The sequence below is a fragment of the Haplochromis burtoni genome, unplaced genomic scaffold, assembly GCF_018398535.1.
Source record: "Haplochromis burtoni strain Fernald_Lab_line unplaced genomic scaffold, NCSU_Asbu1 Contig_208, whole genome shotgun sequence".
Classification (NCBI taxonomy): Eukaryota; Metazoa; Chordata; class Actinopteri; order Cichliformes; family Cichlidae; genus Haplochromis; species Haplochromis burtoni.
Genome location: NW_024582569.1, coordinates 239,483 through 253,435, shown reverse-complemented (window position 1 = coordinate 253,435; position 13,953 = coordinate 239,483). Strand labels below are relative to the sequence as shown.

Genomic DNA, 13,953 nt, shown 5'->3' with positions numbered 1-13,953 from the left:
TTTTTTTGTTTGTTTGTTTTATAATCAATTTTAAATCATGCTTTTTATTTGTTTTTGTTTTTAATGTCTCTGTAAAGCACTTTGAATCACCTTGTTGTTGAATTGTGTTGAATTGTGCTATATAAATAAACTTGCCTTGCCTATTGAATAAGTTTAATAGGATTATTGTTTTGTTTATATTTTTCTGTCGTTTTCGCACTATTGTAACATGTTCATAATAAAGCCTTATTTATATTTATATTTATTCTATATCCATCTACATGTGTGGGTTAATAAGTGTCAAACTACTGGTCAGTTATAAATAAGACCAGAATAAGCTAGATTTAACCTATGAGTAACTTGTTGCCTAGTAGCAATAGCAGCCTTGTGTTTGAGCTTATTTCAGTGCTATTAATGAAGAATGGGTAGTTATGGAGACAAAGCATGCTAAGCTTTTAATTCATGTACAACTTAGTATAGGTGGCAATGGCAAGGATATTAAAGGAACAGTTATAGAAACTGAAATAAAGGATTACTAAGTGCTTTATGGTTATAATAACGATCTAGTGTGGTACTAATAGAGATGCTAATAACAGAAGTCCTTTTTTCTATTTTGCAGACTTAATTTTTTTCATAGACAAAAGGGTTAGACTGAAAAAGGTGTTTTTCTCAAGTATTTGATATACATATATCATTTTAATAGAGTTTCTTTTATTTATTGTAACCATACAAAAATAAAAAAACAATCTAAATAAAAAGTACAAAGAGATCAAACAAGAGCACAAATATCTAGTTAATATCTATGATAATAGATGATAATAATGCAAAGTGGGCTAGTGCAGGCAAAATAACAAAAAGAAGTCAAATTTAAATAGTAACATTTATACCCATTGAGAAGAGTATTTTTTACGTGTTATTAATTTTCAATATGCTATGCCTCTACTGCCACGCATACCGAGCTAACCTTCAGCATGGACGTGAGAAAGAACAGAGTTATGGACATAAATCAGAATTGGATTTGCTCTATACGCTCCCTGAAGACGAGTCTGGTAGTCTGGGGGTTTCAGGACTGAGTGATTTGTCCTGGATTGATTCTGCATCTGATGGGTTTTCATCTGACAGTTATCCAGAGTCTGCACGACAAGTATGCACTACACAAGTACGCTATAAATAGCCTGCAATTATTGAAGTGGTTATAAAACACGGGCTTCTCTTCGCTCACTCGTGTGTTTGTTCAACAAATTCAACAAGAGCAGAACGCGCGCACGGTCAAAGACACACGGGAAACCACAATCTGCATGTTTGCGCACAACCCTGAGACGGAGAAGCTTATTGCTCTATTATTTTATTGTCACTTTATGTGAAACAAACAGGGACAACAGGAAGCATTCCTTATCAAACCCTGTGTTTTAGAATGACCTGTCTGCAGCTTTAATAGCTGAACTCTTGCTGTTTTAGCATTAAACCGAATGTTATTTGGGCATTAGTGTGGTTCAGTTCACAGGTGCATTTATGCCATTAAACAGAGGTATCTCTAACCTCTTCATCAGACCACAAACCAGGCCACAGCATCAGGGCAAAAGTGAAATACGGCAACAGTCAGGACTTATTCAAACACATATCCTCACATACAAGCATATGCCCACTTTGAGTACACATGAATACACAAAGTACTGAGTGCATGGATGCATACAGATTACTACATATATGCATTGTAATGGGTAGTATTCATTAGTGAAAATACTGCATTAAGCCAGAATGAAATGAAGCATATTAAATGCTTTATCTATCAGTATTACAAAAATAAACAGTTAATTTATACTAAGTACTAATATCATAGGACAATGCAATAGTATTTGAATAATAACAATACTAATTCATCCCATTAACATAATTAGAATAAGAATTCTATTATACTACAATAAGCATATCGCGCACACATGCAAGTATAATTTTCTTTCAGGTCCCTGGAAATAATCTTTCAGCTTCAAACTGGACGTGACTCATGAAAAAGCCCACATACAAGAAAATAGCACGAGTGCGAGAATAAACTCTATCTCCCGTTCCCGGTGCCTTTTCACTCGGTTGCTCCTCCTTTCACTCCCATTTATCTCCCTGCTCGCCCATTCAAAGTTCCAGTGTCACGGCCATCACCTCTCTCTGTAATTTTGCTGGCCTTATTGAATAATCGACGCAAGAATGTGGGTCAAGGACGAGGCGAAAGAACAGCATCCATTACTTTTCCTTTCAATAGAGCCTCTCTTTTATTCATCTTTTATTTGTCTCCGCTTCTCTTTAGCGCGGTATTGATTTTTCGCTGAGGAGTGCTTTGTTTCATTAATAGGGGATAATAATTCAGTTTAATTACATTATTCATAATAGATAATCATTATCTCCATGGCCACACTTTGCTCTAATGATGTAATAGTTCAATACGTTACAGTTTTAAAAGCAAGTTATCTTTTTATTCGTTTAGTTCTGCGCACAGCTGTCCTCTTGTTTGCTCGCATCACTTACCTTCACAGCGAGGGAAAGGGTGATCCCAGTTGCGGGTGGTGCCGTGCTCACAGGTGAGGATGGAATGTCCCGTCAGCTGATACCCGGGCAGACACTCGAAGGAAATAGACTGGCCCACGTTGTAGCCAGCACCCACCACCACCCCGTAGCGAAAAGGCTCTGGATCTGGGCACTCCTGTAGCTCATAAGCTAAGGGAAAAAGAAGAGAAATTTGCTATTAAAGCTAGATACATTCATACAGCTATGAAACTTAAACAGAGAATCATATTATTTTCACATCAACAAAGTCGATCAGGAAAGTACGTTTCCTAAAGGCTCACTGTTCTGATGATTGCTGTGGTTGTGAACGCTACCCACATGGATGTTCAAATAGTTTTTCTCTTACTGTCTGAAGTTAGCTAACAGTAGCTTTCAAACCACTAAAGACTTGCCTTAATGTGTGAATACTCAGCTTCCAGACAACAACACTGTTATAGCGGAGGATCCTCTATTTTTATTTCCCACTTTCAATTCCCCTTCATCATGTGTCTGTTGTTCCTTAGGCACAACCTCCCACTCACTCCTCCTCATCCCCCTCCGCCTTCTTAGACAGGAGTTTTCAGAGGAGGGAAAAAAAATGCCTAAAGCAGGTTTGACTTGTACCAGAGGAGTATGATGCAGTCATCAGAGGTAGCGTGGGTAAATAATTCTTACTTTTCTTATTCCTATTTTTTTTCCTTTTGGATACAAAACCAGGGCAAGCAGTGAGCCTTGAAAAGCACGAATATAAATATGACTAAAGGAATTGATTTCTATGGATCACAGCTTCTCTTTGTAGGAGATAACTCATGCAAATATTGCAAAAAAGGGGAGGGGAGGGCTGGTATTTGCAAATATAATGCTTGATTTATATGCTAATGTACACATAATTATGTAAATGCACAATGCTACCTTTCGATTTGCTGGCTCGTTTGCTGAATCACAAAACACAAACTTAGTGTGCCTGTTGCATTTGTGGACCGGGGGAATTTATTCCTTGAAGACGTGCAGATATGCAATGAAGCCTTTTATTGGCACATGCTAAAGCAATCTTTGAAGTGATCAGCAGTTTTATATACAGCTATTTATCCGGGGAATTCACTGCCTCTCTGCGCTGATTAGTTCTTCAGAGTCAGTTATAGCACTAATTCAGTAATGTTATGGCTTTACATGAATAAATTTCACACTGAAGCGACACTAATAGTACTTAAGTGTACTTGCTGAAATAAAAGTAAACACTCCTGAAGATAATGATTGATTCGTTTCCTTCCGCAAGATGAAATTCATCACTGTGGCTTTCACTCTTATACTGATTTTGGAATTGCTTCAATTCACGCAAAATAGCTCTGATATTCTGCATTAGTTCTGATACGTGCATTCGGCACTCCTCTGCTGAATCACATTTCAGTAACAGGAAAAATGGACTGAAGCAGCCTAAAAGTGCCACAGGTGCTGGAGTAACGCGTGCAGAACAAAGTAGCTCTGAATATTGATACTGGCCCAGCTCTGCAATGGGTAAAATTTTTTGGTTGTTATTTTTAGTATTAAAAGCATATAATAAGTCTGCTTTCTCAGACATAATCCAAAAGTTCAGATTATATCCCACCTCTAGTCTCCCGATCTTTTAAAAGGCCATTTGGATACCTACCCTGGTACTCAAACCTGAAGCCAGGCTTGTTCTGCGAATGGTCACTATGGAAATAAATTGTGGTCTCGTGAGAGGTGGTGAGAAGGGAAGAGGGAACATCCTGGCCGCTGAATCTGCCAATGACAGCACTTGTTTCCAAGGGCCCATTGCGTATCTCGAGGAAGTCGTGGTTGGCTTCAGTGGAAAAGTTGAGGAACTGTATGTGGGCTCCTGTTTATAAGAAATGGATAATGGCCATTAAAAAACAAAATTGCATTGTTCTCCCAAAAATACTATCAAAGTTAAAGTAGGCGAGTCATTCCGCTTCTTATTATGTGCAGAAAATGGTTGCAATTCAGTCGTAGCACTCAATTGACAAGAGTGAATGGACGAGGCGAAAACAATTGTTTACAATTATTCCAGAAATAAACAAAAATCCTAAAAAAAAAAAATGCCAAAAATGAAATGACACTGAATGTCCTTTATTTTTGTTTTTACAGGGGAGCTGATTTACGCATGCTGGTACTCAAGAATTTGTACTGTAGCTTAGTCACATCAGAAACCTACTTGAGTGAATAGGAAGCAGCTTGTTAAGGTGACTGCTGTCAGGTGGCTGCTGCCAGACTGCTGTTGCACATTTCATCCATGAAATCAAAAAGGTAAATGTGGTAAAGTAGATTGTGGTGCTCTTATACTTACTTAAAAAAAGTATGAGAGCACCCCTATTTTGTGCGAGTAGCTAAATGCTGCCCTCACTTATCCCCATCAAAAATATGAGTGCGGATTATTCCTGAGAAGTTGTCATGACAGCTGTATGAACCAATGCAGTTCTATTATACCTTCATGTAGAAAAGAATAGTCGTATTTAGGCTGTGTAACATTCTGGAAGCTAGCATGCTTAAAAGAAGGGCTAATGGTGCTAGCTCCATTAGTGTTAGCCACACCTAGCATAACTAATATAGCATTGTATGTGTATAATGCTACACATTTCAGCAATATTTGAAACACAATTTAATCAAGGCCAACTTCCCCAAAAATGTTTATCCACTATTTTTAGTCTAAGGCTCCAGATAGTTGCATTTATTTTAGACTACCTCTTGAGAGCCTTCCAGACACGACTGTCATTATCACGATAAATCTACATGTATAAACACTGTCACTCCACGGTCCAGCCTTACAAGTTGCATAATTAAAGGTTCTTTAGTGTAGAAATGCCAGCGTGACATGCTGCAAGAGCCTCTCATGTCTCTCACCGTAACCAACTGGCAGGTAGATTCTCCAGGTGCAGTCACTGTTGCTAGGGTAGTTGCCAGGGAAACCGGGACTGAGAATCATGCCCTCCATCTCTTCCCGAATTCCACCACACTGAGCTGGCAGAGTCCAGACAAAGCATTTCATTAACATCCGCAAAAAAGTGATTCAGCCACATTACAACTATTTTACAAAACAATGATCTGCTCAGTCGTCAGATTCATAAAAAAGGATGTGGGTGAGAGAGGTGATGAGGTGCTTGAACATAGAGCACTTGAGATACAGTTTGAGAGGGTCCCAAAGTAAATACTACAAAACCTGGTTGTCATTTACTGAAGTATGATGTAATACTGCTTTTATCTGTGTTTGGGTTTATTTCTCTTTCTTTCTTTAATGCCACCCACTATCTGTAGCAAGCCAAAAAGAACTGTGCACAATGCAGCCTCCCCCTTTTATTTATGTATTTATTTTATTCTATTTTTGTTTGTTTTGTTTTTGGTGGCTTTTGTTTTTGTTTGTTTTGGTTTTTTTGCCTTGTTCACATGGTAATACTTTTTTTTTCTTTCTTTTTTGTGCCCATAGATTACACATTCTCCTGCATCCAACTGGTTTGCCACTGGGTTGCCGCGCAACCAGTTTTACAAGGGCAGTATTTGTAATCGCAATTTGAGTTATATTTTTCTGCACTTTTTTCATATTGGAAAATCATAAATAAAGTTGTCAAAATGTAAAAAAAAAAAAAAAAAGATGACCATCCTTTTACTGAAGCATAACAGAGGTGAAAATGAATTTAAAGCCACAATTTTTTCACTCCAGTCAAAATATTTACAGATCTTATTAGCAACGATAAAATGCAATGTATTTTATGTTAAAGATATCAAAATAAACTTAAAAAAATACTGATAAATGTGTTAAACATTTAACATCTAAAAATGACAGCAACTGGACAGGGTATCTCAACCACCAATGAACTCTACAGCCACCTCATACTTTTATTAATCACAAGATATGTGATTTAGCGGTGCCAAGTATGGTATACTTTGCTGTTCTTCATCTTCCTCCTTTTATGTTAAACCGCTTATTCAATAAAAGCATTTCTTTGATTGAAATCAAGGACTAAGTCTCAAAAGAGATTAAAAAATGCACGGAAATAATTAGAGGAAAAAGGTGATGAGATCAAAGAGGATGAAAAGAGCAAGAGATCATGTTGCCGAGATGAAAGTGTACTGCAGCTAGTGGTAAAAGAATTAGCTGACTCAATGAAAAAGAATGAAAGAGGCACTGTTGGGAGGGGGAAACAGGCAAACATAGGGGGGAAGATTAAGAAATGAATGGGACAAACAGGCTATGTGTCAAACAGAGAAAATCAAGGTGATGTATCATTGTGTCTCTGCAAGGAACAAGTGAAGGGTTAAATGTAATCCTGTAGCAGTGAAAGCCTGAGGTAATCAGGAAACTGCTGATGCCTGTAAACACGATGAATCTCCCACCGACTTCAACCAATCATGGTGTGAGTTGGAACTAATTAGGGTATAGTAGGTTGCTCCAATAAGTGGAACCACTTTGTCAAGGTGTTCTAACAGACAGGAAACACTTAAAGAGAGGAGCTTTTGCAGTTACTTTCAGCGTGTTCGCTCAGCTTTCAAGGTAGCAATATAAATTCACTTTAAAAGTGCAAAAGCGTGCACAGCCTCAAGCAAAAAGACAAACAACTGACTATAACCTTTTCTTTTGCTGTCTTGTTTTAATGATTTTTGATTGGGAACAACCTTGGGAGGAACTTTGTCATCTGCACTATACTGTTTAATAATAAAGTAATTCATTTCAAATACTTTGAATCACCTGGCTGCTGTTCTTTTAAAGCGAAAGATCCCCAATAAAAGGAAAAAGCTGGTATTTAGAAAAGACACAGGAAGCAAACAGGAGGGGGCAAGGACACAAGGAGCAAGTAAAGAAAGGCATTTTTACCTATGCAGAGAGGAGGTGGGTAGTTCCATCGTCTGACAGTTCCAGGCATACAAGTGATGTGCGAGTTCCCCTGCGAGAAGCGTCCATGCACACATGCACAAAGACAAAAGTACGGGGGGAAAAAAGAGCAGGCAATGAATTAACTTGTTCGCTCCACTGTCACTCATCTGTTGCTCCAATTATTTGATCCTGCTGCTTTTCTCTGCATGACTTCATGTGGTGCCTAAAAGACTAAATCCATCTGAAGTGACAGAGAACAATAGCGGCATATAAAGAGCATCATACAGAGCGAGAAGAAGACAGGGAAAGAGTGCGGAAAAATTCAAAGTCATTTCTGCAAAGCCAAATATGAAAAACTGGCATTTTTCAGAAAATTTAAAAGCACTTACCGCAATTCTTAGAAAATTGTCATGAAAATGGCTTAAAAATGTCACATGTGCATGTTGGAACATAACAGACTGACAAAATAGACTGTTTATAATCAGACAAACCCTGACAGCCAGGCCATTAGAAGTCTTCAAATGTTCAATGTTTTAGAACAAAATCTCTGAAGTCTGTGGCTATAACATTTATTACGAAGGTATTTGTTAAGCATTGAAAGAACAGTAATCCTGAAGCGGGGGATAGGTTTTATGCACAGTCACAGCTAGACAGGATATCTTTGTTAGGACATGACTCGGTATGTCTGGTGTAAAAGCAGAGGAAAAGCAGTCTGCCAGCTGATAGAATGAACTAACACAGGAGAACGCATTTACAAAACAAATTTAATTAGAAATGCTGTACAATTTATTTATTAGACCTCAGTGATAAAAATAATGTGATCTGATGAGCAATGCTAAACATAAACACACACAAAAAAATATTGTTAATCCTTGTGAAGCTGACTGTTCGCACATTGTTCCCAAAACCTTTTTGGAAATTTGGTCATTTTAGGGAAACACGTCACTGCCACCGGACCAATCGAGCTTACTGAATGAAGTCTACCAAAAGGAAAATGCTAAGCACAACTAGTGAGAAAATAGGGGTGACGTAAATCCAACCTGGCATTTTAATGTGAGAACAAGGAGTGAGAACTGACAGAGACACATAGTCTCAATGGAGTACAAATAGAATTTGTGTGAACTACTGTACCCAGTGTTCTCCTCCGATGTCACCATCTGTCTCCTGAAGGACAGATGACTTCAGGAGCACTTTTTTGAAGGGAATACAGAATTCTGATTTCTCAGCACACGAGCGTCACGGCCTTCATATTATAGCTAATAAACCGAGGACACTTGTCAACATGCCTACTTTGAATTTGGATGGTAACTTTCTTATAAGCTTATTGGGAAGTTTAGAGGTATAAAACTACAAAACTAGTAAGTTACATAATGAAATGTAACTCTTGCTTATAGATATTGCTTACATTTTATGAATGTACAACACAGCTTCACTGTTGGTTGTAAGGTGTTATGCAGCCAATTGTGACTAAATGTGTCTGCAGCCCTAGCTGGCGGCAGCACCACCGTCTCTGTGACAGCAAGTTGGTAAGAAGGCAGAAGGTAAGACAGATGACAGCTGTTCTAATCAGGGCAGCTCTTCATCTAGAAAACAGTTCTATCTGTGTCAGTGAAACTGAAATATAACACTCGGCCACAGCAGTGTGTAATTATATTCTGCGCCACCGTGTTTCTATTTACCAAAGGAATACTGATAATGCTAGCGCTGCTAATGTTATCGTCACAAATCAGACAGGATATCACAATGTGCGCAATATCATGCACACTGCAAAGTCCCACACATTTCAGTGCCATTTAATATATCACATTATTAAATAATCTGATTATGAATTTGTGTGTTTAAGTCTCACTCTTGTCTGTGTGAAGTTTCTGACTTTAAGTCTATCTAGTACCATTTTTCTTCCAGCTGTTTGGTTTTTATCAACTAGCCAATATCATCAGCTGATATTAGCTACTGTGGCTACTTATTTGCTAGCATTTATCATGGCCAGTGGATGAAAGCAGAACAAGGAAAATCACTTGAACCATGATATGAGAACTGACATTGAATAGTTGAATTGACACTGTCCACTATTCTTGGCAACACACGTTTGCCAAAAACACAACAACCAGCTGATCCAATAAGAGTCAGATATAACGTAAATGAGTAAATACACAATTACACATAATACATGTTGGGGAAATCTGTTTTGTCTCTGAAATAAAGAAGAAGAAGAGCTTGGCTTTTTAAATCACTAGTGTCAGTCATCAGTATAGGTCTTAAAATCCTATATTTGTCATGATTTACTACCAAGTTAGTCATCTGGCTTTTACAGAACATAATACAGAACCCATACATGGCACCTGTTAAAGCCAAAGCCAGGGTACTGCCTACCTTATTGCAAGTTTGCAACAGACTATAGAGAATAAAAGTGATCACTTTCAAAAAAACTTGAAATGAACTAACATAGCCAGAAGACCAAGTCCATCTATTCAACTTCTGTTTCTCTTTTTCTTCTATTCTACATCCTGACATATCAAAGTGCTGTAAAAAAAAAAAAAAAGAACTGCAGCATGAGCAAGCAACTGAACAAAAGCAGGGCTGACAAGACAGACACTATCAAAGGTGAGATTCAGCTTATTTTCGATGGTCATACATGACAGAACTATATGAAAGTTGGAGAGTTTACCTGTAGCGTATATCCTGGTTCACAATGGAATGACACCACGTTATTCATCTGAAGGCGCTCTCCAACCTTGATACCATTCATAGGAACTACAGGCTCTGGACAGTTAGTCAAAGACACGGCTAAGTGGATGATGAATGGAAACAAAAATATGGAGAGGGAGAAACAAAAAGAAATATCAAATTACAACAAGAGAAAATATCAAATAAACCTTAATGTCACTCTAAGAAGAAACAACCACTGTTTGAAGAACATGTTTTTTTCCCACACCACTTACTTTTGTATTCCAGCCTGAATCCAGCTGCAGACACGCTGATATCAGAGAAAAAGTGGAGGTAGAGTTGGTTGGAGGTGCTGTTGAGCAGAGCTGGGACCGTCGTGCCTTTGCGAGAAGATTAACAGTGGAGTTCAGGAATGCTATCTCCTCTATAGCTGCTCACTATAACTAACTATGCGTGAGTTGCAGGCAAACAGCTGAAAAGCGCGTCTGTTAGCGGCACAATGGTACAACCCATTGACTTTTTCACAAGTAGAGAATTTATTCCAATATTTTAGCAAGTGTTCAGATGATAAAAACCAAAAACTGTTCCAAAAGAGAGAAAAAACTGTAACCTGATATTAGCAACTCAAACTAGTGTGCCACTTTTCTGTCATCCCTTTACTTCAGGGCAGATCTAACATTTACTTTTGGTCTTGTTCCAAGTATAAGTTCCCTGTTGTTGCATTCTTGCTCTGACAGGAGTCGCAAAGATACTGTAAACAAACATTTGCCTCAACTCCACAAAGAATAACATAACCTTTGTCCAAAGGCAGCAAGATTTGTACCAGATTAGAACTGAAACTGAGCTACATGTGGCAGCCATCTTTTTTTTTCTAAAGAAATCTATGCTTTGGTTAGTAAACACAATATCTCTTCCAGACTGCAGGCTCTGCTCTGTGAAAAGTAATGAGGCTGTTTTCAAAATATGTTTTATGTCCAAGGTTGCACACATTAGACACGTTGAGGAAAATAAAGGGATATATAGAAATGCATATCCGGCAATACCCGAGAAGCTGCCAAGCATGGTGTCAGTGTTGTCGCCTCCGTCAAACACCTCCAGCGAATCCCAGTTCTGCTCTGTCACAAAGCTGATTACCTGGATCTGAGGCAGGGAACAGACAGGGAGAAAGAGGGGGCGGTAGAGGAACACAATTAGTGAAATGTAGACCAAAAAAAAACAGTAAGGAAAGAAAGAGAGAGGGATGAGGGAGCAGATCTGGGAGGATTATGGGCAAGAAAATTAGAACGAAAGAAAGTATGTGAAGCTAGTTACTGTAAGTCAAGGACTAAAAACATGGTATTTGGTTATATCTACTCTTACTTTAGGGTAAGGCCTGAAAAAACATAACCCTGCAGAGTGATTAATAGTCCAAGTATGAAAAAAAGATATTTCTATGTACAGCTCACCGGGGTTCCAGAGAAAACAACAGTAGTTATGATTGCTGCGGCAGCCTCTCAGAGTATACAGACATTTTTAATTCACTTCAAAATACATAAAGAGGACACGAAATGTCTGAAAAGCCAAAGAATAAGACACGATTAATAAGGCAATGCTTAATTAGACTCGCCTCCTTTTCCGACTGCGTTCAAGTGGTGGGAATTGGATTTTAAATTAAGAAGACTGTGCGACATGTGGCGAATGCTGAATATTCTTCAAAGAGACTAAATCTACAAATGACAGTTGCGACCAGTAGGAAAACCAAAATACCACATGCTATAAGAGTAGCAGTCTAGATACCAAAACTTATTTTGCTGTTAAAACAGAAAAAAAAAAACAGTAAAACATGCCAAATTCTATGAAACTGACAACGGATTTTGTTTTCCTCAGTCTTTGTTGTCCTTTCTTTTTCCCCCCACTCTCCTTCCCATCCTCCCCTTTTTTGTTCCCTCTCACGTCCATTCCTCTGCTGTCTTCTCTGCTTCTGATGGTTATAGATCGGATATGAGCCAATTAAGGGGGCTGTAGGGGCGCTGGTGCACCGGGCTCCCGGAGAGACGAGGCAGATCACAGATTGATCTTTCATTAGGGGGCCACAGCAAATGTGCCAGCAAGGCACCTCGCTCCTTTAAGTTCTCTTCTAGATCGTGACACTCCAATCTAATGTGTTTCGGGGAGCTGGTGGAGGAGAGCAACAGTATGGAAAGCAACAAGAAAAAAGATGTCTGCATGAAAGAGAAGGAACAGGGGGGCAGGATTCTGCTGCAGAGACATAGATACAGAGCCGTAAACTCTCTCAAGTTTGCAGTGACCGTGTAGCAAATGTGCAAATGTGTCTCTCTCTGTAGAAATATTACAAAGAAAAATGATGACATACTATCATTTGACTGTACCTCCAAAGTCAGAAATGCGTATGCAAGTTTTGTGCTGTTTACCTTTTGGAGGATTACACAGTGTCAGCTCTCTGCTGTTATTTCTGGTCTACTTCCCCTCCAAACAAATGCTGGCGTGAAGTGTGGCATGCTAAGTGTGCCTTTGGGCCATGTTGTGTATTTGACCTGCAAGGACAGTCAGCTGAGGTAGGGGAGCTAATAGCTGAGGGACGCCACTGAGGTTATTAAGCACAGAGGCTGAAGCATAAGCCTAAAAACTTTTCTGCCAGGCAGATCCACAGGGACCTTGCCCAGGTTCCATGAGATTCCATCACGCACGCATCGCGGAATAAGAATATGCAAACTGAATTAACTCCCGGGAAAGGAAAAGTAAAGTAATTGAAGAGGTGATTATAGGAAAATTTATTTCAGGTTGTACAATCTGAAGGTTCTGGTATAGTGATCTGCCAAATTAAATTCGGAGCCTTTAAAAAGGCCCAGAGACACTATCACCTCACAGCTCCCCACAACTGAGAGGCCTGTAAAAGCAATACCTTTATATACTGTGTGCAGCACCATTAATTGGTCTTTGGTAAGCTGAAAGCATCTCGTCACACAGAGGTCTGTTGTCAAAACAACAAGGATCATAAAGGCTAGAAGCTAGAGGTGGACAACCACTGTGAATGGCTTTAAAAAAGTGGTCAGAGACAGTTTGAGAAAGAGATTACTCTGCATGCTCAAGAACAGGCTGCTGTAGCTCAGACAATGAAAGCTAATGTGTTGGCAGAAAAACAAATGTGGTCTTACACTTATATGCTATATGTCTATAGGAAACCTATAGAAAACCTTCACCAACCCAGAACCCCAGCATAGATGCCAAACTCTAACTATAACATGCCGTTGTAAAATATATTTTCAAATGTGATTTTACTTTCCATAAATATAATCAGAGCGGGGTTTCCTTGGGCAACATGTGGAATTGGAAAGGGATTTAGGGGACTGACTGCTAACATTGGTGAATCTGCCTCTGGTTTACCAATCCTAGCATCCAGGAGGTGGTCTGATGCCTACCAGAAACTTTATTGTACAAACCTGGATTCCTGATCCTTCGGGAACTGTGATCTTCCACACACAGTTGAGGCTGTTGAGGTAGGGCTCAGGAAATCCAGGAGATAAGATGGTGCCAGTTCGCTGGGTCAGATTACCTCCACATGGAACTGTGAGATAAGAGGATGAGGTTAAGGTCTAAGTTACTTTAAAAGTGTGCAAAATGCAAAGAGAAACAGATCATGTAATAAACATGCTCATATCAGAACCAGAATCAAAATGTACACGATGACGACATGCTTTACATGATCCGCCTGGTTTGTGCTTGCGCACACAAACTCCTAAGGAGTGTTTACAGTCCTCAGACATTGTCCTCCCAGCTTGTCTTGTTCAAGTCACATCTGGCGACAGCACAGGAGCATCTGCTTCAGCTGTAAGCTGTGTATGAGAGTGTGTCTTCGTATAAGCATGTTGATTTCTGCGTGCGCATCTGTGTGTGTGTGTGTGTGTCCATCGGTGTGTATTTGTGAC

At 39.1% G+C, this 13,953-nt stretch overlaps 1 protein-coding gene across 2 annotated transcripts in view; it reads right to left on the bottom strand.

Annotated features, from left to right (window-relative positions):
- The window catches only part of csmd2 (CUB and Sushi multiple domains 2), a 263,474-nt gene that overhangs the window by 57,216 nt on the left and 192,305 nt on the right, over window positions 1-13,953 (bottom strand). For both annotated transcript variants that reach the window (XM_042226362.1, XM_014338052.2), the window contains 8 exons: window positions 13,468-13,592; window positions 11,071-11,167; window positions 10,303-10,407; window positions 10,029-10,147; window positions 7,361-7,430; window positions 5,395-5,511; window positions 4,163-4,372; window positions 2,497-2,685 (listed from right to left, as the gene is read on the bottom strand). In XM_042226362.1, coding sequence (XP_042082296.1) covers window positions 2,497-2,685; window positions 4,163-4,372; window positions 5,395-5,511; window positions 7,361-7,430; window positions 10,029-10,147; window positions 10,303-10,407; window positions 11,071-11,167; window positions 13,468-13,592 — 1,032 coding nt within the window. The remainder of the gene's footprint in view (window positions 1-2,496; window positions 2,686-4,162; window positions 4,373-5,394; window positions 5,512-7,360; window positions 7,431-10,028; window positions 10,148-10,302; window positions 10,408-11,070; window positions 11,168-13,467; window positions 13,593-13,953) is intronic.